At 39.5% G+C, this 26,363-nt stretch overlaps 3 protein-coding genes across 8 annotated transcripts in view; 1 reads left to right on the top strand and 2 right to left on the bottom strand.

Moving 5' to 3' along the window:
- Positions 1-17,160, bottom strand: part of LOC145469679 (uncharacterized) — a 159,729-nt gene extending 142,569 nt beyond the window's left edge. For 2 of the 4 annotated variants that reach the window (XR_014042355.1, XM_081453434.1), the window contains exons 1-15: positions 15,612-16,995; positions 14,339-14,399; positions 12,576-13,114; positions 11,827-11,964; positions 10,633-11,241; positions 9,658-9,898; positions 8,000-8,388; positions 7,084-7,293; positions 6,422-6,652; positions 5,168-5,482; positions 3,974-4,299; positions 2,937-3,078; positions 1,980-2,173; positions 1,249-1,395; positions 467-617 (exon numbers count right to left, since the gene is read on the bottom strand). Coding sequence is in view for 3 of the 4 variants with exons in the window: in XM_081453434.1 (XP_081309560.1) it covers positions 467-617; positions 1,249-1,395; positions 1,980-2,173; positions 2,937-3,078; positions 3,974-4,299; positions 5,168-5,482; positions 6,422-6,652; positions 7,084-7,293; positions 8,000-8,388; positions 9,658-9,898; positions 10,633-11,241; positions 11,827-11,964; positions 12,576-13,114; positions 14,339-14,399; positions 15,612-15,945 (4,027 nt within the window). In the remaining variant the exon portion in view is untranslated. Of the gene's footprint in view, positions 1-466; positions 618-1,248; positions 1,396-1,979; positions 2,174-2,936; positions 3,079-3,973; positions 4,300-5,167; positions 5,483-6,421; positions 6,653-7,083; positions 7,294-7,999; positions 8,389-9,657; positions 9,899-10,632; positions 11,242-11,826; positions 11,965-12,575; positions 13,115-14,338; positions 14,400-15,611 lie in introns of all 4 variants that reach the window. The other 2 variants (XM_081453433.1, XM_081453431.1) reach the window with 2 other exon arrangements.
- Positions 3,471-3,886, top strand: LOC145470357 (uncharacterized). Its single transcript, XM_081454194.1, has one exon. The coding sequence runs from the start codon at positions 3,471-3,473 to the stop codon at positions 3,795-3,797; it is 327 nt and encodes a 108-aa protein (XP_081310320.1). The 3' UTR covers positions 3,798-3,886.
- On the bottom strand, positions 17,054-26,363 carry LOC145469803 (cyclin-dependent kinase 4 inhibitor B-like). 3 transcript variants are annotated; one of them, XR_014042366.1, is made up of 7 exons: positions 26,183-26,363; positions 24,581-24,685; positions 24,332-24,439; positions 23,743-23,875; positions 23,249-23,348; positions 19,942-22,838; positions 17,054-17,138 (listed from the first exon to the last, which is right to left on the bottom strand). XR_014042366.1 is itself a non-coding variant. In XM_081453614.1 (5 exons), exons 1-5 carry the CDS (start codon positions 26,333-26,335, stop codon positions 23,266-23,268), a joined length of 582 nt encoding a protein of 193 aa, XP_081309740.1. In that variant the 5' UTR covers positions 26,336-26,363; the 3' UTR covers positions 17,160-23,265. The 3 variants fall into 3 exon arrangements, 1 of the variants encoding a protein (XP_081309740.1); XR_014042365.1 differs by having other exon boundaries at positions 19,942-23,348; XM_081453614.1 differs by lacking the exon at positions 17,054-17,138 and having other exon boundaries at positions 17,160-23,348.

Genomic DNA, 26,363 nt, shown 5'->3' with positions numbered 1-26,363 from the left:
ACAAAGGTGATATAAAGCTCTAGCCAAGCCTAAAAGCGGAGCTCCCAATACAATTCTAATCACGTACTCGACACAATAACCTTTAAAGAAATCCACCAAGAGGTATTCCGCTAAATCAAATGAGTTGAGCAAACAAAACGAGTAAATCTCCATAGACGAAATATAAAAATCTCTACGTGCGAATGTCAAAGAGCAAATCCTGTTCGCTTTTAACGCATGAAATTCTCAGCAAAAGATGGCGAATGAAAGAATGTTAAAGAAAACAATTCTTTAAAATCGATTTCCATTCAAGATAAAGGCAAGAAATGCGTTTAGAAGTTGGGAAACTTACAAAGGTAACAAAACAATATAATAGTTACAGCAGCCTCTGACGGATTTCGCGAAAAAGAGGCCTATTTCACTTCTACCCGTCATAGGGACAAAATATTAAAAATTACAAAAGAACACAGCGACGAATTCCAGATACCTGTTAGGTTAGTACGTTTACCGTACAACTCCATCCGTAGTCTGCAGTAGTTATTGATGCCGGTGACATGAACTCGAATAAATCTTCCGTAAAAAGATGGAACAAACCAGTTGGTGACGGCCAAATGTTGATCTGAATTTGCATCAAATTCCTAACATTCAGCGAAGGAAATATGAATATATGTCACTCGATGGTTGATCAAAGAGAATTAAACATCCTCTGATCTTCATGTACTGTAGGTGCGTTATCTAAGGATGCCGGCCTGCTGATATGCAGACACATTGTCCCTGAATAATATTTGAGGAGGATCCTCCTCCATACCGCGCCACTGTAAAAACTAAAAACTAACATTGTCTTTTTAGAACATAAAATTTCCATGGATAACTATAGCAGCCCATAGGTCCTCGATAGAAACACTCCATTGTTTGTATAAACTCCCGATTGAAGATGGTGCATAGCTGAAATGGGCACTGTTTCTTCCTTGGAAAGGGTCGCAATAGTTATTAAAAACAGCACTCTTGCAGCGCAGTTTTAAGCCCGTAGGATATGGTGTTTAGTTTCGTTTACAAATGACAACGATTTACTTGGGGGCAATCTTCAATTGATTAGCATTGATTGAACGAATGCCTACTATCCAGGTTTCCTTTAATTTTCTCCTCTCTCAATTTGGCGTGCAGGTGTTTCGACGTCATCACAGCCCTTTCCCAGGCCCTTATACACACTTTGTGTTCGACCCCAACAGTAAAAGAAAGTCTACATTCTAGGTCGTTACAATAAATCACCTTTATTTCGTCACTGCTTTGATCATAAAACTTCCAGTCGTTTCCTTCTGAACTGTACGCGATTTGGTAATTCGTTATCCACTGTAAATTTGTGTCTCTTCCCTGGGTTGCGATACACTTTACTTCCTCTTGTTGCTGTAAGTCAACCTGCGAATAAACGATATCACAGTTCATTCAGAGGAGCATATCCCGAGGTGACTCAAAAACGTCTAAATGTCCAGTGAAATACCCACACCTACTAAATGCCATTGAAATACCCTTCACCAACCAGCTCCTTCCCTCTCTATTACTTCCTTCTAGGAATTTCTCTTCCTTCCTTACTCTACTCTTAAACGGCCTTTAAAGAATGAGCTTCTCGTGGCTACCCGACCCCAAAGCTTCTTATGAATATTACCCAATTTAGATGAAGTAACAGTTTACCGAGAGCTTTTATCATGAGATTATCTGATATTTTCTCAAGATATTGAAATCCACTGATGGCGGATCCGAAAGTGCCGGCTTTTTCACGGTCACGTCACAATTGGCACCTGTTATATAATTAGCGAGATAGAAAACTAATAAACGATTTCAGAAAACTATCATAGGGTACTAAGGATCGTTCTTTTGAATCAAACCCTCTTGCCCAAAATCAGGAGTCGACCAGAGCATGTGCCAAATTAGGCCATACAGGTTGTGACTTTCCCGTGCTGATGCTGATGATTTGACATGCTCATTCATTCAAACGCAATCACCTGGAACCAATCACCCACTGTGCCAGATTCTCCAGAACGCTTATAGGGTCCCCACGTACGTGAGCCCGCATTGTTGTTCAGACGCCCTCTTAGCGGCCAGTAGTGATTGTTCGTTTTTGTCGCGTCAGATGACGATGCAGTGAGTCGTTCATTGGGGATCGTCCCATCTTCAAGGCCATGTGCCAATGAGCAGCCTTAAGAGAGAGAGAAGACAAAATAACGAAAAATGATATAAAAGGTTAACTCCGTTCAAACATCAGGAATCGGGGTCCATGGTCGCTCATCTGTCAAAGGTGAGCTAGTGTGCGTCGCTTCAAAGTGTCCCATAGCACCGGTTTCTGCATATTAAGTATTTCTTCTTCCCCCTAGATGGAATAATAGCCCATCTACAGGGTTCTAACCATCACTGAATTCGCTGGAAGGATATTTGTGCGCCTAAATGATTAGATGCGCTGTGAGAGTAAAGAATCTTGCCCAGAACCCAATAACCGTGGCCAGGGCAAGATATCGGACCTCTCAATCCACAGTCCAAATTACTATTGATTCGGCCAACACGTTTGCTGAATTGAATCATCTGCCCTGACCGTTAACCCAATATTGGGTAGTATGAAGCAACATTGTTGTATAGCAGGGATTTTTCTCCAAAAGCGTGTGCTCTTATTGAATGTTTTCCGAAGACTAAAGATTAAGAAGATTAAAGTCTTCGTCGTACAATCCAACAAATCAATTAGTGAATGGTCCCTTGGGACACCAGCTACTTTCGTTTCCTTCTAATCTTTGACATTCTCGGGAATAATATTAACTGGACTGTTTCCCTGAGGACTAGTAGTTCAGTGTTAATTGCGAGTTATCAACCTATTGCTGTTGCCCTGTTAGATCTTTAGAAGACTTTATCGAACATATTTTAACAAGTCCAGCTACAATCAATATGGGTCCATCTACAGGTCAATTACAAACCTGCATCGTAAAAATATAGTTCCATTTTCAAGCATAACACTTTTTGTTCAGTCAAAGTAATTCGAAGTTTGGAAGCCTGGAAAGGCGGAACGAATGCTTCTTTTACCACAACTCCGGCCGATAACAGGTTGAACTGAAGAACCTAAAATATAAGAGTCACTTGATTATAAAATGTACATGCATCCGTTGAAGCAGCATCTATGTAGTGCTTTAGATTTCTTGTTATCTGCGGGCGAAAATTCAGAAACAAACTTGACAAACTGCAGTTCACTACGGGAGGTGTTCTGTAGTGTTGTGACCAAACATAAGAGACGGGAAGGCAAACAAAAAAATTGAGAAAAGAAGAAAAGAGGTAAGACGAGACGAGACGAGAGAAGAGAAGGGAAGGGAAGGGAAGGGAAGGGAAGGGAAGGGAAGGGAAGAGATCAGAAGAGAAGAGAAGAGAAGAGAAGAGAAGAGAAGAGAAGAGAAGAGAAGAGAAGAGAAGAGAAGAGAAGAGAAGAGAAGAGAAGAGAGAAGAGAAGAGAAGAGAAGATGGAAGAGAAGAGAAGAGAGAAAAGAAGAGAAGAGAAGAGAGAAGAGAAAAGAAGAGAGAAGAGAAGAGAAGAGAAGAAAAGAGAAGAGAAGAGAGAAGAGAAGAGAAGAGAAGAGAGAAAAGAAGAGAAGAGAAGAGAAGAAAAGAGAAGAGAAGAGAGGAGAAGAGAAGAGAAGAGAAGAGAAGAGAAGAGAAGAGAAGAGAAGAGAAAAGAAGAGAAGAGAAGAGAAGAGAAGAGAAGAGAAGAAAAGAGAAGAGAAGGGAACAGAAGAGAAGAGAAGAGAAGAGGCAAGACGAGACGAGACAAGAGAAGTAAAGAGATGTGAAGCTAAGAGGAGAAAAGAGAAGAGGAGAGTGGACCACAGCAGCAGCAGCAGCAACAACAACAACAACAACAACAACAATAACAGCAACATCAGCAAAACAAACGAACAAAGAAAACAAAACAAAAGACAAAAGAGGAACAAAAGTGAACAGAACAAACATAACAAGGAAGCATTACCTTAGAAGTTTCGCTGCCATCAACCAACTTGCTGTATGTTATCCAGTTCTGTCCCTCGTGAGTCTTTTCGTACTTCACAGTCAAGGCTGTCACATCATAACCTCCCCCAACACCTTGAAGAGCTACATGGGTCAAAGTGTATTGTTTGCCCAAGAATACTTCCAACCACTCACTTGCATTTGCGCCACTTGAGCACCAGGCCCGAGAATCTCGCAATTCATTTAAGCGTGCGAGATGTGGACTAGTGGTAGCATTTAATACTGAAGAGCTGTCAAAGTTGCCATCAGGTATTGATTGTTTTTCTAGTCCAACTGGTGTTGACGGCACTGAATGAAAAACAACATCAAAATACAAGAATTTTTAAATCCACACAAAAAAGTTGCGTTTCTTTAGTTAACAAATTAATCCAAAATCACTCGGATCATGTGGCATCAAAGGAACCGATAGAATCCACTCTGAGCAAGGATACTTCGGTTTCTTAGACGCACCTTGATCCGAGGTATCTTGGATGAATCTGTTTAGTAAAGAGACGCAAAATCCAATCTTGGATTTTCCCAAAGAGAAGCATCCTTAAATCTACCAAAACGTCTTCTTAGCTTACTGCGAAATAGCGCTTGAGTGACTTAGGAGTGGAATAACTACTTTCTCTACTGGGAGACTGGGAATATATCATGGATGGTCCAATATTATGGAAGGAGAACAGCTGAGAACTGACGCAGCCGCAGCACACTATGACGAGATAACAATTAAAAACGAAAAGAACCGGACACATTACTGTGTTAGAACAATTAGAGAGTATAACGGATTAGGAAAATTGCAGCAGAAAACAACTTGACTTGTTACGGCAAAGACTGCATTAAGATCAGATACATCTTTGACAGCATTATTTCCTTCTTTCTAATTAACAATCATTTCCCTTCTTAGCTTTGTTGTTAGCTTTGTTAGGAACCCTCAGTTTCACTACCAAGCAAATCTCGAACTGTCATTCTGTTTCGCTTCACAATCTTGTTAGTTTTAATAGTCAAAGAGCAAAAAAATAAATAAATAACTAAAATAAAATAAAATAAAATAAAATAAGATAAGATAAGATAATGACGGCAACAGAATGGAATATCTTTTTCATGCAATTTTAAGGTTTATGAAAAAGATCACCGAGGAAAATCGTGAAGTATATTTTACACAGTATCAACTTACCGTGGTAATAAAACACTTCCACCTGGTCTGGGTAGAAACTCTGAGAACCAGCAAAGTAATTCCTTGCTTCAGAAGATGACAGTGAAATACTCGTCACATTGAAAAAAGCACCTAATCTACTAAACCCCATGAGTCGACCAGCCTCGTCTTGAAAGAGCTCAAGGTCCCGTTGTCCGAAGCTTGGCCCAAGCTGAGGATCTGTTCTGGCAGATGTTTTTTCTTGTTGGATCGGAAAAAACTGGGATGACTGGCCTGACGGGTTTGACAGGCTAAACAAGAATCCTTCGAGCTGATGTCCAATATCTTGTGATGTTCCTGAACAGAGAATAAAAAAGAAAGAAAGATAAAAATAAATAAATAAATAAATAAATAAATAAATAAATAAAAACAAGATAAAAATTGATAAAAGGTAGAACAGCTATGTCACGAGTGGCTGTTAGTACAGTGTAATTTTAAAAGAGATCAATTGTGTATGCGAGGATAAATTAAGTGGAATAAAGTGTATATACCTTCTCTGAATAGTAGTTTTGTTAATGAGAAAAGTCTCTCTTCTCATGTCACTTTAGAATTGTAAAGACAATAATCAGTTGATCGAAAAGAGCCAGAAATAGTTAAAAAAGAGAAGACTGAAATGAGATTAAAGTGTTATTTAATTTTTATTCCGTCAAAGAGAAAAACGTTTCATGCATTTTGTAACAAGATGCTTTATCAAGCTTTCAAGGTTTGATAAGTCTATGGAACCATAAAATTATGCTGGAATTTACCAGTCCGGGATTACAAAGTCAAAGTGTATAAATTGTGGACCACACCCGCTCAATCAGTGTTTGTTTCGATCATTTCAGCCTTTCAATCGGAGCTACCATACAGGAGCCCATTTAGAGAAAATATCCCGGCTACGCAGTGTCCTTATAAAAGAAGCGAACATAATACACCGTATGACCACAAGCATATTAAATAAAGTGATTTTATGGTAGTTTAAAATTCCGGCTTTGTCTTTGCGGTAGGTAAATATGTCATTCTACGAATGTACAGTACATGAATGCGTGATCCATAGATCCAGAGTGTTACTTTTATTTGTGCTACAAGCCTCTGTAATTTTAGCTAAAATGACGTTGGAACTTGATTTCTCTCAAAGGTGCGAGCCATATAGTCTGACAACAAAAAGAGCTACGATTTTGGAAGAACAAGACGAAGAAGAAGATAGAAGCGATAAAATTATTTTCATCGACTGACGTATTCTATTATAATGCCTACCTCCCCAGCTCTGTTCAACAAAGCCACCGAACACGTATTCCCGAACGCGAATGACAGTCAAAGAAGGTCCCTTAGAGTCGCAATTGGAATGAAATTCCGCAGTGCTCCAGGATGAATGGTCAGCGGAGTAACATCGCTTCCACATTGCATAGTCACGGATGAATGTTGGTAAGGCTGAGCGAAGCGCTTCGAGAGATTTAAAGTCATCCTTCAGTATATCGGAGGACATAACTGAAAGAGGATATTAAAGAAAAACATACATTAAAGGAACTACGTCACGGTTTGTGCATCTTGAATATTTTAGCCTAAATTTTTCAAGTTTGTCGTTTGAAATCCGTGTTAATCTTCTCCATCCTTTTTCCTTTATGGTTTGTTTCTTTCAATTTAAAGGAAATTTTGCTCGTGACCAAAATAACTCAAAATACCGTGAATGAGCTTCCTTAAATTGCCACCGAATTCCACCATACTATACAATCACGGAGATTCCTCTTTCACCATCCGTGTTGTGTTCTCTGATGATTGTTGCTCGAATTTGAATTTTCGCGCCAAAGAAACAACCATTTAGAAAGGTCAGAGCACGTCATCACCATCGAATTATTCTGGTGATGGTGTGACATTATCGTGACCCAAAATGACGTGAAATTAGCATGACCTATAGTTACCTGTCTGCCTTACTGAAAATGAAACTGTGAATCCCTGATCCTTGCTGAGATCTGAACTGATATTCTCCGCCACAAAGTGACCTTGGTCTTCGATCACAAGGGACTGCTGGTCAGCGGATACCCTTGCGTCACTCAGTTGGGCGATGTGATTGTTGTTCAGGTCAATGCTTTCTGTAGTACTTGACTGGTCAAAGTTCCAGTGATACATTTCTAAATCAACAGAGCAAAGACTGAGCGTTATATTGACGATTTACTAACATTAAAACATGACATATGTTCATGGCAAAAACTCCTCAATCAATGATATTTTCATAAAACATTGAACGCATCTCACTATACTCCTCGTCAAAACCAATTAAAATGCACGGTGAATTCGGTATTTATGGGTTAACACTAGAGGAGCATGTACTACACGTCCTCGTGCGCTAACTGTCTACTAGTTGTTTGATTAGAGTGAGTTTGGCAGAATTAATTGTAAACAAGCGGGTGGTAGTTTATCTGTACTATTATAACTAGCCCAGATCTCCTACGGACTCACTTTTCAGCATCAGTGTGAGACCTGTGTACGAAACTATCTGCACTAGTCAACACTTGATATTTATTTTGCGCTATTTTCCCTGTCTTTCTTTTTTTTTTTCAGAATTGGGGCTGGGGAGGGGGTTTGGGGTGGGCACCATAATGCACATGTCTAATTCCGATCCAGGAGTCGGTGTTCTGGCCTTGACCGGTGTCGGTTTCAATAACCGCATTGTGTTATGTAGCAGAAAGTGTATGTCAACTCATAAGCATACAGAGAAACTAGTAAAGTGGGTTCAGAATACTGCCGGGTGGAGTGGGAGTAACGAGGGCGGGGGAGGGGGGGGGGGGGGAGTATGTGCTATGGAAAATCATCCCAAAGCAGAATCAACGACTATACCTTTTGACGTGCATGGGGAGGACGGCACGTATTGCACTGTGCCCACCGCCATGGCTGCAAAAAAGCTCCACTGTAAAAGGTTTCCCGTTTCTGCTTGACACGATTGCGCGATACTTTGAATAGAAGCTTCTGATAGAACTTTATCCCACAAATTCACGTACGATACTTCTCCCTCAAGTTGGTTTGAGCTTTTTGCCTGAACGGCCCCAAACAACAGTTTTCCGCTGCCACTGAATGTCACCCCGTCGCCGATTCTCTCGGAGAAAGATGTTGAAGTGCCATCCATGTATGCAGTGGCCTTTCCTCCACTATTTGACCATAAAACGCACAGATGGTGCCAGCTGCCATCTGGCGTTGGAAATTTCACACCTGCTCTTTGTTTCCCGGAACTGCAAACAAATGAGAAACGGGGGTAGTTTCATTATACCTTCGCAAATAATTATCCAATCAAACTTTGGCACTAACGTCAGGCGTTAATCCAATCTTTTCCTGTAAAGTTTCTACTCCTGTAAATGTCTTTTATCTTAAAATTCTAATGTATACACTTTTTCTTATTTTCTAGACAATATTTGTAATTTTTAATTTGCTGTATCTGTCCTAGTATTATTACTGTTTGTAATTTACATTGAGGGCCACTGGTTTACCAGTTTTTACTGTAATGTGCTACCCTCGTTAAATAAAGTTTTTACTTACTTGCTACTTGTTGTTACTTACTTGTTACTTGTTAGTTTTTATATAGAGGCGACATATTGGGCACTACAGCTAGTTATGAACAATGCAAGCGAATGCAAAGTTCACATGCACTCCTAGTATTTGTTGATACCGAAAAGCCATTTCCAATTAAAGTTGTCCTGTGTCTCGGATTCCAAACGAGTCCTCATGTAAAACGAGTCTTCTAGCATAAGATTACTTCACTCTTTTTCTTATTTTTTTACTTTTTCACAAGTAGTGAAGTAATATATCAAACACGACAGACAGTGTTTGACCACATTTCCAAACACCAAGAAGAGAGTTGAAAATACGACGCGCAGCGGAGTATTTTTGACGAGCTTTGGGGTGTTTGGAAATGTGGTCAAACACTGTCTCGAGTGTTTGTTAGATCTTCTCAATCGAAACTAAAACTAAGGAGAAAACGGAGAACCAAAATCGTAAAAATCTATGTTAATTAAGATCAGATATCCAAACACCGTCACGGTCATGATTTCCTTTGTTTAAACTTGATGAATTATTAATGAGTTTGAGAATTGTGCTTGCAAAGCGCTTTTCCAGACTCGTTTTGACACAGAAGCTGCAGGAAATGGATAATTTCATTCATCACAACCTACATGCCTTGAGTACTTGCAAGTTAAAGAACAAATTAGAATTCCGCACCAAAAGCGAAGCTAAGCTTGACATTTTTTAAGTTCGTGCCCAAAACTGTATCAGAAAATCTTCAAACTAAACGGAAACAAGGGAAATTATCATAACAACTTGCTGATAAAAAATAGTTCGTTTCAAACCAAATCTTTAGATATTCGAAGTATAAACCTCATTGATGTATATATGTCTCAGCAGCGTGCGGCGATTCTTCAAAATTATTTTGTATGATTTGAATTTCTAAGTCTGCTTCTAATCAATTCATTGAAAAAAAAAAAAAATTCAAACTCTCAGAGTCATACCTCGGCCATATAATTAAGGACAACGAGGGCCCACCGTCATCGTTGAAGTCTTTAATAATCAGAGTGAAGTTTCCATCTTCTGCAAAGTATCGCAGCAAGGTCATCGTATTCTCCTGAACGTAGAGCTTATGCCAAAGACACACAGTGAAAGCTTTGAACTCTGTTAGGACGGTTCGCCAAAGAATAATACTTGTTTCTGCGGTATTTTTTCCAAAAATTAAAGTATAGTCTCCTGAATAACCTGAAAAAAAAGGAATAATATATTTGATCAAACGAATTCAGTAAAATACCCATTAACCCACCTATTCCCTCCAACCACTATATCGCCACTCCCTCTTTCAATTGTCTCCTTCCGATCTCTCCTTCTTCATCCCTCTCTCTCTCTCCTTCCCTCCCTCACCCCTGCTCCCACCCACTCCCTCCCTCTCAGCTTGCGTAATACGCGTTTCAGTAATATTAAGTCATGAGTTGGCGCGGAGCCACAACTGCGGCAATTCCACTTCCTATTATGACTAGAACGCCTGCTGAACATCACAACTTCGCACGCTGAAGGTTGGACACTGAGTGTGTGTCATTTAACCAAAATTCGAAGAACGTTCGAAAGGAATCTGAGCAAATAAGACAGTAAATGTTTTGAAAAATCTGTAAAACTGTAAATTGTGGACTATGTGAGGAACATGTAGTTAAGTTCGTTCATTCTGATGTTGCATGAGACGTAGGAAAATTCTACACCACTTTTTTTTTTTTCATTTCTCCCATTTTCGGTGGCCCATCAATAACAAATCGTAACCACAAAATTAAAAACTTATTTTAAATAGCAAGCATCACTTCTCTCGGCTGGCTGTTGCTTTGCTGGGTTTAGATAATCACCTAACATTATACGACAGCAGCACACCCGGCTCCTTTCGGTAGTTACAGTGACTTTAGCCAAAAATGTAGAGTTATAAAGGAAAGGAACTTCAAGTAACCCCTCACCTTCTGTCCTCCTTATTTTCATACTAGTTGTCATGAGTTTTCCACCAGCGTCGCCTGAATTGGGAAAGTCGTCCCACGTCATATTGCCGGTGTTTTGTCCATATTGAGAATTTAGCAACACCCCACCGCATGAAGAAGTAAACCACCAGCCAACTCCCTGGACGTCTGCACAGGTTCCCACTGAAAAGATAGCATTACTATGCGTCCCTAGTTTATTGGGAAGATTGCCTGAAAAATCGCCTAGAGAAAGTCGATAATGATCGTTTTCCCCTGCAACGTGAAAGTCGCTGTACATTGCAAATCCCTTGCTGCCATCGAACGCTTCCAACTGAATCAAAAGTTCAGTGTTTTCGGTGGTCAAGCTGTGAATTTTGTCATTGCCGAGCCACATCTCTGATTGGCTGCCAACTGTTCCAAAACCATTTTTGTATTCATCCCACGTCCTGAAGAAACTTAATGAGCCGTCGTTCCTCTGCTGAATGATCGTCCAACCACCTCCCTGAGTCTCCTGGTCGCAGAAAACGTCAAATTCATATTCGTTGTTTAAAGGACTTATTGTGTGAACTCCGGAAGTTTTGTTTCCAGCTAACAGCACTTCTCTACAGTCAGCTGCATTGAAAAAAAAAAAGCAAAATAAATCATTTATGCATAGCATTGGAATTGTGCGACGTTTCGGCACCGCGCGCACTTAAGCGGCGTCACGTGTCACACAAACTGGCCTGTGTTTTTTTACTTCAGTTCGTCATCAAAACTGTGATGATTCGTCAGTAGACGCTTATATTAGTAACTTGAAAATTAACGATTAACAATACTTAAGACGTCGAATTCCGAGGGTCTGGAGAAAACGAAATTCATAGTGACAGTGGCTTAAACCGGAAACAACACTTGTTTCACCATGTGTACTTGACCTCTTTGCTGGCTTGTATCCACCTGTACTGACGATTATCAACCATTCCAGTAAAAGCTGCCGGCCAATAATCATTTGATAATACACAGTTTTGACGCTAAGTAGTGTTTCTTTGATGCTACAGCTATACAAGGAGTACTGAAAAGAGTCTCACCGGGTCTCGGTATTCATAGTTGGTACATATATAATTGGGAAAGAAATGGTGGCTTGCTTGGAAGGATGCATAGCGACGGCTGATTTGGTGCTGGTTAAGAGGCCTGGGTGCATTTTAATAACTGGGTACTTACCAGGTTTCCAGGCCCGCACCTCAGTGCACTGACCAACTCCTGGACACGATTTGGTACGACGATTTTCCGTTGGCTTTTGTCCGGGTGTTAACATTGGGTGAGAGCTCCACTCTGAGAAAGTACAAGGCAAAGAGCGACCTAACAAGGAACACAAAGGCAAAATTCCTCTCAACGGCTTTCATACATATTGACTGGTTCTCATTTGAGACATCAAACCCGGAAGTGTACTTAACGGAAGTTTAGTTGGGGTGATGGCCTTAAAGCCTTCAATTTTTGACCTTGACTGAGACAAAACTACCCACATGTTGCTACCCTTTTTGAAACACGCCAAATTTTATTCATCTTTTTAGGTAACAATCCAGGTGTCACATGCTGTTCAATTCGAAAGTCATGGGAAATAGTTCGAGCGTTAAAATTAAAGAAAAATGTCGTGCCGTCTAGTCCGCGGCCTTTGCATTTTTTTTAGCAGGTAGCCTTCAGGGCCGGTAAGTTTCTTGGAAAGCCGATTATAACTCATTAACATATCAAAATATTTTGCATAAAGTGTCTCCATGGTTTGTGTTTTCTGAAGAAAGCTGCAAAATCCAGAATGACAATGACAGCAAAAAAAAAAAAAAAAAAAAAAAGAAAAAAAAAAAAAAGATTAGTGAAAAGTTACAACACTGCCGGCAATCCAAACTCACTCTAATTTTGGGTTAGCTTTATCGTAATTTGAAAAGCCGGGCTCTGGAACTACCACTAGTACGTACCCATAATTTTTCCAATTTCCTCTGCACTCAAAGCTCTTGAAAACACGTAAAGGTCACTGAGAAATCCATGGAAGTAAAGATAATCGTTTTCAGACGTATTGTTGAATTGTCCAATGGCGAATGGACCACTATTAGGACTCTGCCATGAATGAGGTGTACTCAGATGCTTGAGCCCGTTAATGTACAAAAGTAGCTCATTGGAAGTGCTTAAGGACACAGCCACGTGCAACCACAGTTTTTCGTGAAGCGGCTCGTCTACCTCCTTGCGAGTTGACGTGACCCCGATCGTATTTTCAAACAGTAGTTTATTGTCAGCATCGACACCAAACCAAAATTGTCCGTTTAAGGATCCGCCATTTTGACTGAAGAGTATTGGCTTTAAGTATGGATTGGATGGCAATAGTTTTACCCAACAAGCAATGGTAAAGGTCGTGCCAAGATTGACGAAAGGTGCTTGAAGATAGGCCATTGTTTGATCCAGGTAAACAGCTTTATGGTCGTCAAGGCGACCCTCCACAAAGGACGCACTGTAAAGGGGACTGTGAAGGGAATAACTTGCGTCAAAGGTGTTGAAGCAAAGGCTCGTTTGTCCTTCTTACTGATTCGTTAAGACAATAAAGATTTTCTTTGATGCCATTTTATCCTTTTAGAGTCGGTGCTGTGAAGATAACTACAAAAATAGCTAAAAGGCCAGATACATCATGATACATACAATTTTGCACTGGTGTAATTTCAGCACTAGTTGTACGTGAATGTTTTTTGCAACTGGCTAAAAATACCTCGATCGCTGCTATATTAAAAGGCAATTTTCAGAGTGTAAAGAGTATATAGGAGACATGAATGTATGTACTATATAACCGTCATCAAACCAGAGAGACCATCATCAGAAGGCGTAACAGTGATGAAGGCGGTTGTGATTGTAATTAGGGAACTTAAGCAAACCACGACGACAACGGCAAGTCACCAAACAAATGGTGAGAAATGATGAGAAGAGAAGAACGAGGCGGAAAATTCCCAGGAGGAAACTATGAAGAGGCAAGAGAGGGGTCGAGGTTAAGTACGATGAGCTAGGATAAACGGGATCTGGGCGAGGATTGACGATAAGGAATTGCATGAAAAGAGGAAAATGAATAAGAATGGAGAGGAAGATGACCATCAGAGTAGAAATACAGTTGAGGGGGCATGAGGGTGGGGATAATGATTCAGGAGGAGGAGGAGGAGGAGGAGGGATGTGGGAGTGGATGACAAGAATTAGGAAGGCGATGAGGTTGAAGCTGGGGCTGAGACTGAGACTGAGGATGAGAATGAGGATGAGGATGAGGAATAGGATGAGGGTGAGGGTGAGGATGAGGAGGAGGGAGGTGGGAGTGGATGACAAGAATTAGGAAGGCGATGAGGTTGAAGCTGGGGCTGAGACCGAGACTGAGGATGAAAATGAGGATGAGGATGAGGATGAGGATGAGGATGAGGATGAGGATGAGGATGAGGATGAGGATGAGGATAAAAATTGTACATGTAGGCGAGTTAGGATACGTAGGATGACCACAAGGATGAAGATCAAGATAAGGAGGGATGTGGGGATGTGCGGATGTGGGGATGTGGGGCGGATGTGTGTGCAGAGATGGATATGAATTAGAAAGATGAGGAGGACAAAGAGGGGAATAGGTAGAAAGTGTTATCAAGAAGAGAATAACGATAACTATGAATAGAGAAACGATCCCTATGGTCAACGTTAAAACCGACAAAACAATAAGGAAATAAACCTCAGCTCGTTATCGCTTCCATCAAGCCTCCAGTGCTTCAGTTCATCTGTTACGTCAGTCTCTGAAAAATAAATGTTGGCGTTAAGCTTCCAATACACGGCTAACAAAAAAAGTAAAAGATTGATCTCCATGGAAACGTTAATTTATTTACCTTCCATGTTTGCAGTTTAACCAAACCGTAACAAGAAGCTAATATTATCTCAAGCAAATAACCTCGGTCTATTTCTATTTTAATAGGGTCTAACCGTTCATCAGATACACTTCAGTGTATGTCTGCCTGACGTAACTGTGAAGTTTGTTTATTGGTTGTTTCCCTCACTCGTGATATTACATGATACGTATTTTTCGTGAGCCGGCTATCAGTTATAAGCTCTTGCCGTTCTGGTTGGTATGACCATCATTGGTATGACAGGTTATCCAAGGGGTACTAACATTACCGACATTAGGAATGCGCTAAAAGGATGGCTTTGTCGAATAAGCGGTAGAGATTTTACCATGTAAATGACGTCAGTAACACAAATGCTTAATATAATTCACGCATTTGAAGACAACGTTTAAACCTGTCTCTTGTTGTCATGGAGACAAATGTAAGGTACTATTAGAAACAAAGATAAAACACGACTCTCCGACCAGCTGCAATATCAGTGCGATTTTTGGCGATTGATCTCCGCGACTTGCCGCGATTCGATGCCAACCCACGAGAAACGTTAAGCATCAGCAGCATTTCACCACATGGTAGGCGCACGTTCCTTTACAAAATTGCGTGGTGAAAAGTGGGTTTTCCCGTCGGTTTCCCTGTTTTTACTATCTTTCCTTTGTTGTTTTATTTTTTCGGGGGGGGGGGTGGTGCTGTTGTGAAAGACTTTTATCCTTGTTCGCCATGTCAATCGCATCAGAATTAACCGCACAAATAGAGTGTCATCATACGTTGCAAACACCATCCGAGGTGTCCCACCTGAGTCGTGGTTGTCACTTTTAAATCAGAAATCGTCGCAAATCAGAATTGCATAAGCTTTCGAACACGTTCGAAACTCCTGCGATGGGGCGGCGACAAACCGCATTGAAATCGCAGCTGGTTTACAAGCGCGATTTTGAATTGCAAATCTCGACGCGACAAAAATTGCGCTGAGTTGCGCGACAAAACTCGCCTGTGTAAACGGGCCCTTCGCGATACACAGATAAACGCGCGCCGAGAAAGGTCTTGTACCAATATAAAATCTGACTGAGAATTAACGAGAAAGAAAAACTTTTTAAGGGTCTAGTTCACTCTTACCGGTAAAAGGGCAACTTGGTCCTTCCATCGCAGAACCACCATATATACCCTGCTTAAACTCCGGCCACGAAACAAGTTCCCCGCGTTGCACTCCACACTTGGAAGAAAGAACAGCCAGTTGGGGGTGGTCCAAAACGGACGGCCATGCATTTACATGACTTAACCTGCCTGTGTATGACACCCGACCTTGTGCTCCAATTCCCAACGTAAGGACTCCCTTCGACGATAGTAGGTTTCTGGTTTTAAAGTCAACTCCAGTCAGAAGTAACCTGCCGTCATAATAAACCATAAAGAAGCCGTCTTCTTTTTGCCACGTCACGCACAGACCATGCATATTGCCAGCCTGAACACCGGGTAATACCTGCAGTTGCCTGATAAAAACAGCAACAAAAGAACATTACAACAGCGGAGAGAGAATTCGCTACCTTAAGCAGACGAAATTAATCATGTCTGGCCATTTAATTGATTAATCAAATGTGATAGAGTGGTTTTCAATTGAGTGTCGTAAAACCAAAACCAAAGTAACCACTCTAGCTAATCACAAAGGATACAGACAATAAAGTGAACCAATCAAAACTCGAGGTAATTACAGGCAGCTGACGCAAAGCGCGGGAAAATGCATGCGAACGCGTCACGATTGGTTTTGGTTGTACTACTGATTGGATGAAAAAGAGGCGCGAGTTTTTTAAGCCAATCGTGTGGCGAAGAAAGTGCAAAACCAATTACTTTTCGACACTCAAATGAAAACCGTTCTATTTGCAGACCCAATCTAATTTCTGGCGAACATAAGAGGATTATCTGTTGATGACGTCATCTTCTACCTTTAGCCTTACAACATAATCCAATGATCTCATGGTGTAAGCAAAATCATTGCTCTCACCTGCGTGCGCCTCGAGAAACTCTTACACTTCTTTCGTGCTCTCCAAATCATCCCACCTCCACGATAAGCGCTTAACCATGCTCAATCGTTAAATATATATTTCTGCACTCTCGTTCACCATTTTGACGGCACAAAGTCTGGTAGCAAAGTAAGTTTAATTCCTGTATTAAAGGAGCCACGTCACGGTTTGCTCAACTTAAAAACTTTAGTCTAAATTTTTCAAGTTCGTCGTTTGTAATCGGGGTCAATGTTCTCCATCCTTAACCATCCTTGTTCCTTTACGGTTTCTTGTTATCTCTTTGGTGTTTTTCTATCTTAGTAAACTATTATTTTCAGGTTTCCTTCAATTTAAATGTTATTTTGTACGTGGCCAAAATAACTCAAAATACCGTGACTGAGCTCCTCTAAGGTCAATGAAAAGATTTACCTATCTTCGCCAAAGAGCGAAAAATCTAGATGCCCTCCAGGGCTTAAAGACAAGGCAACAAGGACATTCGACGTCGACTGGTCAGTGTAGCGTAAAATTCCAAGGTTCGAGGCACCAGAGGTACTTAACCACAAGCATATGGTGAAAGCTTCAATGTCTGTATCTCGGTCAATGCTAACATTTGGCTGAACGTTAGGAAATTCAAAATAAAATTCCTGATCTGCAAAGAAAAAAAATTGCGAGGATGAGATGTTAGTATGAAATGTGCATTTCTCCTAGCTGGAAAAAAAATAGTAAGGAAAAAAAGTAAAATTGTGACTGAGTGTCCTCCCACATTTACGAAGTGTGCCTAATCCAAGATGAAGATAGGAAGTAAAATGCTCAAAGAAGAGCAAACGGCAGAATTCAAAAACGTCTTCCCGTATCGTTCAGTTTGGGACTAAGTTCATGCTTGACTCATGTTAACCCTGTTGGTCAAATACTTCAGTGTTTCATAGTAACTTTAAGACACCTAAACCCTTATTATGTACTAATCCCTTGAAATTTTCCATTGGTTTAATTATTTTATTGTTTGGCTCAGGGACGCTAATCCATGCCCTAATAGAGCACCTTTACTCTTTTATACTCCTGGGGTTAAGACAGTCACTCTAAGTGTTAAAGTTTATCCCAACACGAGGAAACTGAGGCTGCGCTTAAGCTCCCACCGATGGCCAGGAACCTTAATTCTTGCTGTTACCACACAAAAGTGACCCATAAGATCTTCTTATAAAGTCTACTTAATCGATAGTAATATAGGTTTAAATACATCCGCAGTTTTCTGTAATCAATGCTCTCAAGAACCAGCTAATTGTTTTCATCTCTAGAACCTAGGCAAAACTAAATGTCACAAAAACGTTTGAGGCTTCGGCACAGATGGTGTTTGTCGAGAGAAAGAAGACATTCTTTTGCAATCCCTGTAAATCCCCGCCAAGTTCGTGGTTGACTCTTTCTAGTTGAATTCTACTAGAATACTGATGCAAACGCTGCAATCTGGTTGGCTGAGCCCTCGTACATTATCGGCCATGACATGTATTGTTAAGTGGCTGGAGGTCGTCTTAAACGTGGTAATCTTTTCTCATTTTTGCGAAAGTTTTAAAGGGGCATTTAGAAACACTACTGGACAATTCCTGGGAAGACTGAGAGAGTAAATTATATTTCCCGTTACTCGACTTAAAAAAAAATCGAAATTGTTGGCGAATCTGATAAGTTTCTGTACAATATTGGTTGTTTCAAATGGTAATTCAGTCCGAGCGCAATTTTGCCAAAGCGGGTAGTTTCGTACTACGTGGAGAAATAGTTGTAAATCGTTATTTGAAAGAAATTTAGTTAGAATTATACTAAAAAATTCAAAGTAGCCAAACTCCATTCCTCGTATAATTGAATAAAAAAAAGTCAAGGATATCCGTATTTTCAAAGCACCTAGGAGAATGGAATACTTTGGTTCGAAAAATCAGGTAATTTTTTGTAAAGGGAGCCAAAAGATCCTTCGAATAATTGTGAGATTCGCAAGAAAATCCATATAATAATAAATGATTAAATAAACAAAAATAGACATAGAGTAGGAAAAATTCGAACGTTAATTCAATATTCCTTCGTTGAAATCTTAAGCTTGCCGTCTAATTGCTAAAAGAAAACAACTGACATTATCAAATGCTTGTTCCAAAAATGTTTAATTAGTTGCGCAAGCCTTGTTAATTTACAGCACTTATGCAATAATCTGTCACCAGTTTCTTTAAGCTAGATACATTCAAGAACCCATATAAGCGAGATTTTTGTCCCTTTTTTTCGCTAACAAATGCGTGTAATTACAAGACGCTTGGCTTCCCGCTGACAATACACAGAAGTGATTAGAAAACATGTCAATGTTGTGTAAGAAAGCTTCCGACACCAACCCTGGAGTTCTATTTGCTCAACGCGTTTTCTTTGCTTAGCTAACTTACAAATTATCGGAAGGCGGATTTTGTCTCTAAGATGTTGCATTGGGGCTAATTTTAAAAAAATGCAACTATTGTGAATAATCCCAATTTTTACGCGAGAATAGCCGGGGTGTGTTGACATTTCAAAGATTTCAAACACTCCCACGTGGATATCTATCTATCTTTGAATATTTCACTTTTTGTCATTTCAATAAATGAGAACCAGCAAAGTGCTTACATAACTCCTGAACGGCTCATTTTCCTGTCAATAATTTATTACTGACTCGAATAGTACCTGTTAACATTTTAACATCTCGTGTTTCTGGTAATCCATCTTAACCATGTATGCTATAGTCCTTGGTTCTGAATCTCTAACGGCTGTATCCACGGATAAAAATGAAAACTATAGTGCGCTAACAATATTTTCTTGGAAATTGATCCTGTCGTGAAACTGAAGACATTGAGACACCTTGAAGGGTAGCATGTCGGTCTACTCTCGGTTTCTAATTATGTTCTCGTGAGCTTTACATGCAAACGGGCTAAAACCATTTTCTGGGTTACCGACGAAGCGCCAACTGACTAGTCTAAAGCTCACAACTTAATATTATCTTAAAACCTTTAGAAAATCATAGGATGTATTAAGAAAACAGAGATACAATTATTGAGAGACGAGTCAACAACAACAAGCAATTGAAAATAAAAAAAAAATTATTAAATATTATTAAGACACACTCGTCATTTTCAAGGGTTTGAACGGGTCATTACGCTTCGACAGCCAACCCAAACGGAAGTTTAACTGACAAATCTTGTCTTAACCGTAATACTCTTGTTGACAGCTGACAAATGCCCCCAGTTCTTCACTGACAACTAAAACACTTACTCAAACTTTCATAACTGATAGCTGGCATCTGATACGACTGCCCTCAGTTCCAGTTTCACTTTGAACATAATGTTTATGGTATTTAGAGAGCAACACTTTCCAAGTCAAAGCCGCTCATTGATTTTCAGGCAAATTGATATTCCCTTTACATTTAAACAATTTTTTTCAACATAAAAATAGACCAATACCTGAGCAGAATAATTCTTCAGCCAGTGGCTGCTTTGAAATTATGAGAATTAGGACCTAAACATGATAAGACAAAATTAAAACATACCATGAACATTTTACAATATACATCGTAAGCGATGCAATTATTCGAGAGAGAAATAAAGAATAATTATGGCAACTTACCGTAATGACCAGGATAGAGATCACTAAACCTCCCAAAGTGTTCATATTATTATTGCGGTCAGAAAAATGTCCACTCTGGCAAGCGTTATTGATTGCAAAATGTTAAACTGTGTGTTCTAATAATCGTTTCATCTTAAGATTCAATTGACCAGACTATAGTCAAAACAAAACGAAAATTTCAGGTTGGAACTGAAATCTTTGAGAGTGGTCCGCGAGAAACAACAATATAAATTGGTTGATTTTCAAGGCACCTGCTCGGTAAAAGGCGCGAGTCAATTCATTATTCATGAATGAAGTAATAAGGGGCTTCACAGTGAAAGAGAGGTATGTTTGCTCATAACGGAATGCAAAGGACTGTGATTGGTTAACACAGTGGACAAACTATTAGAAACCACTGACGGCTTGTGTGTGTTATGTAAAGTCAATTATTAAAAGCGCAAACATCGTGTTTTCATAGCATGGCCACAAAATGAAAATTAGAAACTTGCATAAGAATAGCAACAGGGCACAGAAACGCAGCGACCCATTTCATTTCTGCGCGAGCTTGACAGTATTGAAAATTGCTACCCTGAGTGGATGGTGGGTATATTTAATCTCTGTCTTCGCAAAGAGATGATGTTATTAAATCAGCGTAGCCAAAATAAAAAAATCGATCGTACGAAGCACTGATTAAAAAAGACGTTTCCAAACCTAAAATATAAAGTAGATTTGGTATAATTATTCCAGAACAGATTTAAAGAAAAGATAGTTGAGAAACTAATGACTACAACAAATTTAAGAGTTTTATAATTCGATTCAATCCTTAACCTAAAACTAAATTTCTAAAAGCAATCTTGTTTATTTTCTGGAAATTTCACTCTTCTCTAAAACCAGCAACGGCTGATTTGAATAACAAAGAAAAAGGCTAGGAAAACGTCATGCAATAGTGCAGGTAGATTATTTTTTCTAACACCTTTTATATTACCTGAAAGATCACCAAAATAATTAATTTGACAGTGTCTGATTAAAAAACCCTGACTGGCGGGTTGAAGAGACAAGTCAGGTACTTCCTTTCGAGAAAGATAAATTATCAAACCTTGTTTCCGCTTACCAATTCTTAAACACACAGACTAAACAAACAAACACACTTTCGGTTTTTATTTTTAATTCCCATGCAGTGTAAAGTTTTGATGTAGATACCCTGTTATAGCATTGCCGAATAAAGGCGGGTTTCATGATACATTATTTTAAAAGAAAAAAAACAACAACAACAGCATAAACCTAAATAAATAAAATAAAATAAAAACAAAATGAGGCAAATAAATAAATAACTACTTACACAGTCCTAGAATTAACTTTCCGTGACAAAGACTGCTTTTAGAATAGCCCTTTTCACGGTAACCTTTGCTCATTTGCATTACAATAAAATCTAGCATGTATGTGAGGCAATTTCGGGCTATTTTGTAGTTTTAGCCCGAAATTGCCTCGCATCCACGTTGGATTACATTGTAATGCAAATGAGAAAAATTATCCGTGAACAGGGCTATTGGTCAGAATTTTACAATGTTCTGTTTTTACGATATTTTGAAACGCAGGTACGAATTTTATGTCTGTGACAAGAGCTTAGCGTGTAACCATTCAAACGAAAGCTACTGAGCAGTACTTTCATGTGGTATTGTTTTATTATGCTGTACAACGTGGTTCTAACTTTGAAGTCTGTGGATAAAACCCTAGTGTGTGACCATTCAAACGAAAGCTAACGAGCATTACTTTCATGTGGTACTGTGGAATATATTGTGGAAGATTTTATTATATTGTGGAAGATAGTTCTAAGTTAAAACTTTTTAAGTCTGTAGATGAAACCCTAGTGTGTGACCATTCAAAGGAAACTGAGCTATTGCACAGTACTTTCATATTCTGGAAGTCGGTTTTCGCCTGTATACATAGGACGCATGTTGTAGGGATAGTACGCCAGCTGGTGCACACAAAACGGATTGAGGTATATAAACGTGATGTAGTGTACAGTTTAGTTTGCAAGACCAGTGCACACGATGCGACTTTGAAAATTGCGGTCATTTTGTCACTGCATCATGGATGCATCACGGATTTAAACCTACTGAGTTTCGTACAACCTGTCGTTGGGACAAAGGTTTGATCACGCAGCAGAACTTATTCTTTACAACGGCATGTCACACGAGGCCCGAAACTGCCCCCGCCACATGTCCCCTAGTGTATGCCTACAAAACCTCTGGACACAAAGAGAATAAAGACGCTGAGTGTTCCGTGCAATGTATATTAATGGCATGGTGTCTAGATGCACCACTAAAACCTTTCCTACTAGGTTTGGATATCCAGGCTTTATCCCAAACAACTTGATGCGAGTATCTTTAAACTTGCTCCTCAAAGAGAAAAAGTAGAAAACAGCCGTCATTTATGCTTGATAGCTGGCGCACATTGTTGCAGACTGTGTCCAGGACTTAAACCAGAACCCGGGTGAAGGAAATTCTGAATTAAAAGCTCCTCCCCTTAACGTTTACGTTCTATCCATCGTCCAAGCCTTTCACGTTTTCATTGCAGATTTGCTACTATACTTTTGCTACTGGGAAAGACTCGTCTATGTACTAGGACACTCTATAGTCCTAAAGGCAAAAGAACTGAATGCTCGTGACTCATCGTTCATTTCTTCCGGCAGGCATGAAGCTGTTAGATTGCTACCCTCGTTACAAGTATTGTGTCTTTCCAAAGTGGGACACACCTGCAAGAAATGCGACAAAAATCTGTTTTCCTACGTTCTTAGAAGGATGCGGTGGTCCTTCAAGGAATCAAATAAATTACGTAAATAAAATCATCGATTTACACGTTTTTTTTTTGTTGAAAATGAAAGGTTTTTTAAGGGAGGTGATGGTGGGGAACGTGAGGGGGCGGCCCTGTACAATCAACGAGTCCCTTTTTCAACATCTTGCTACTCTAAAGTCTTAATATTAATTTACGTGCAGGGAATCCTTGAAACTCGCTCGGTGAGAATCCCTTAAACTATGCTTGAAAATTATAAAGAAGATTCACCAGTGAATCGAGTTAATTTGGTCTATCAACGAGCCGGACTATGTCCCAAATTAGCTCTCTATGTACCTTCATTAAGGTAGAACTGCTTTTCCCTTTACTTACGTGACTCTAGTTTCCATTCATTTGTTAACATTCATTGTACTGCTGTCGCCTACCATGATGTGCACAGTTCCACCCGGGGAGTTGACGGTGACAGATGAACCTGCAAGAAAGTCAATGCAGAAACATAAAACCGGGTAAGGGGTTGTATATTATTTTTACTTTGTTATTTTGTTTTCTTGGCGTACCCGTTAACTGGCTGGTGCGTCCTGTAGACTCTGCTTATCTTAGTCTATGGGACACACCGTTACCATAGCTAAGTGTGCGACCAAGTAAAATAAACTGTCTATGTTTATGTCTATGTCTATGCCGAAGATTCAGGTTAAGCCATGTTAACATGAAATTCTTATTAGCCTCAACCACCCTCATGCTGTTTAAGATGATTATAATTTCCATCTTGGCTGCTTTGAGAATTCGTTTATGACTGCACCTCCAAAGCGAGGCTTGGGAGTGAAATTCCCTTGTCTGATGTTACCAAAGTGTTTGCAAAAACATACCTGTACTTGATGAAACGTTCACGACATCACCATCAGAGCTGACATCTACTTCGTATGCATCATCATTCAAGAGGTACTTCAAAACATTTTCTTGTTGCTTGCTCTCAGCTACTTGAGCAGGTATTTCATCACTCTTGTCGTTCAGCAGGATGGGAAAGCAAAGACAAATGACTCAATTAAAATAGCATATCGAGAAGCCGGGTTCATCAACGTCCGATGTTAAAACATCACTGTATTTTACAGGTTATGCCAAACACTGTCACACTGTTTCTTGCCATAGCAGAGCAATCATTCTGTACTTCGGTGTGGCTTGATTTCGTCGTAGGCTATGTTTACCAGAAATCCGTTTTCTTCTGACAGCTCTTAGAAGCAACAGCTAGAGCCTGCGCCAGATAATTTTTGACGAATATACATGAAAGAAAAAAGTTATAGATATTCAACGAGATATTTCTGTCGAAAAACGTAAAATTGGATGTTGAGTTCAAGGCAGAATTGGCCACGTTTAGTACAGTAAATTGTTACCAATATTTTTTTTTCCACTTACCAAGAATACTGTATCACTAGATTAATACAATGAGCGAGCCCTTACTCGGTTTCGTTTGTTGCGATCAGCTGGACTGTAAGGATTCTCAACGAGTTTCTTCACAGCCCTTAAATTTCCTTTCTCGGCTGCCAGATGAAGTGGCGTTAAAGCAAACTGTAAAAGTAAGAAAGAGAAATGACATGATCAGGTATAGTGCCAGTAATGAGTCGAGGAAGAACAATTATTGAATAATTTAAGTAATTAAAACTGAGTTAAACTTTTTACTTTATTACTAAGAAAGTGAAAGAAACATACAGAGTCACTTAGATTTGTGTCTGCTCCATGCTTCAACAGCATTTCCATGAGTTCTTCATCGCCATTTACATCCGACACTACGAAATGGAGGGGGGTTCTACCAGTCTATATGGAAACACAACACGTCAAATCAACTTTGTTATTTTCCCTGTATAGGTCCAGTTAAAATGCAGACATAAAAACCAACAACTAGAAAGTGAAGAAAACAAATGTAAACAAATGAAGAAAGCTGGTAAACGGCCGGGTTGAATTTGTTAATAGTTTTACATTGAAGTTAAGTTATAAATTGTTAGGTTTTCAGGTATCACACGTTTTTAGACCGTAAATATTTCAGAGAATGAATTTTAAAGAAAAGTGTGTCCCATTGTAGCAGTACATTGTATTCCTATTAAAACTAACAGACTCTACTTCCTTGTTATCGTTAAAACAACCCCTGTGTATGTGACAGCTGCAAAATAAGCGTATCAAAATAGTCTCATTTTCTTGCCAGAAATGTTGCATTAATGAAAAGGCAGTTTCCTACAAGATGGTAAGACTCTTTACCAAAGCCTCGCTTCTGCTGAAGCTTCGTATACTTTTAAGACAGTTACTATTAAACAAGTCTGACAGCAAGTCAAATATTGAAAGTGGGAATTTTCCCGAAAAAATTCTACATCCAGAATACGATCTGGATAGAATAAGCTTTCTGCCATGCAAGTTTCTTCAGTTTTAAGAGTCTTTTAAGGCTCTGTATCACAGTACAAATTTCCCAAACTTTTAAGTGAAGTATCTCACACTAAAAGCATGTCTCGCTAAAAATATGTCTTGCTAAAATTATGTCTTGCTAAAATTATGTCTCGTCAAAAGTACGTCAGGCTATTAAACGCGTATAGACCAAGACAACATTCTATTTTGTGAGCCTTTGTGAGTGCATGAAAGTTATAAAATAGTGTTATTTTCTTTCTAGAAATGTTTTATATTTCAAGAAGGTATTCTCCGGAAGCCAAGAGTTTTATGTGAAAGCGACTCAACTCTTAGAAGCCTCGAGTACTTCCGGGCGAAACGGAAAACACAAGAAGGGAATTTTCCCCGGAAACAGCGTATACTTTACACAAGCAAAAGCTTGAAAACTGCATTAAAAGCGCCTACGAAAAATCAACAAAAATGAGCAGCGTATACCTACTAAAACTGACTTTATTGCGGTTGGTAGTCCAGTAATTTGCCGACTGGTTGGCCTTCGACTTGCATTGTCTTCAAAGAGAAGCACAATTCTTGACTATATTATTAATATACGTTTGCTCCTATCAACTTCATGTTCTCGTTCAGTATTCGCATAATTTCTACAAGCAGAGTATCGCTGTTATTTTCTGGATGCTCAGAAGCTATCGTATTTTGTTTCGTAGTATAAGAGTACACGTTAATTACGTGATCGATGAGCAGTCAAGTGTAGCTCGCCGTCAGCATGTTTACTTCCAAATTTTAACAATTTCAGGTACAAATCTTGACGTATTTGTGAAATGAAATCAAGTTACTCTTACATTGTAAACCAGAATAAACATTTAATATTTTATTAAAACTAAAGTAGTGCTAAATACAGGCTTCTCAATCTATTTTACAGCTTACCTGCTTTCGGCTGTCTGGTTCTCGGAAATTCGCTGGCGCGCCGAATTCGAGAAGCAACTTTATGTGTTCCTTATCGAGCGGATCTCTTTCCAAAGCTGCCCAAAGCTCTTTGCCTTTTGCCTTTGTATCTTCGTCTTTCTCTCTGCATGCCATTATAAGAAAATGATGGACTTATGAGAGA

The sequence above is a fragment of the Orbicella franksi genome, chromosome 15 (genome assembly GCF_964199315.1).
Source record: "Orbicella franksi chromosome 15, jaOrbFran1.1, whole genome shotgun sequence".
In the NCBI taxonomy this organism is placed as follows: Eukaryota; Metazoa; Cnidaria; class Anthozoa; order Scleractinia; family Merulinidae; genus Orbicella; species Orbicella franksi.
The sequence above is the reverse complement of the archived record's forward strand: the minus strand, read 5'-3'. Positions and strand labels throughout refer to the sequence as shown.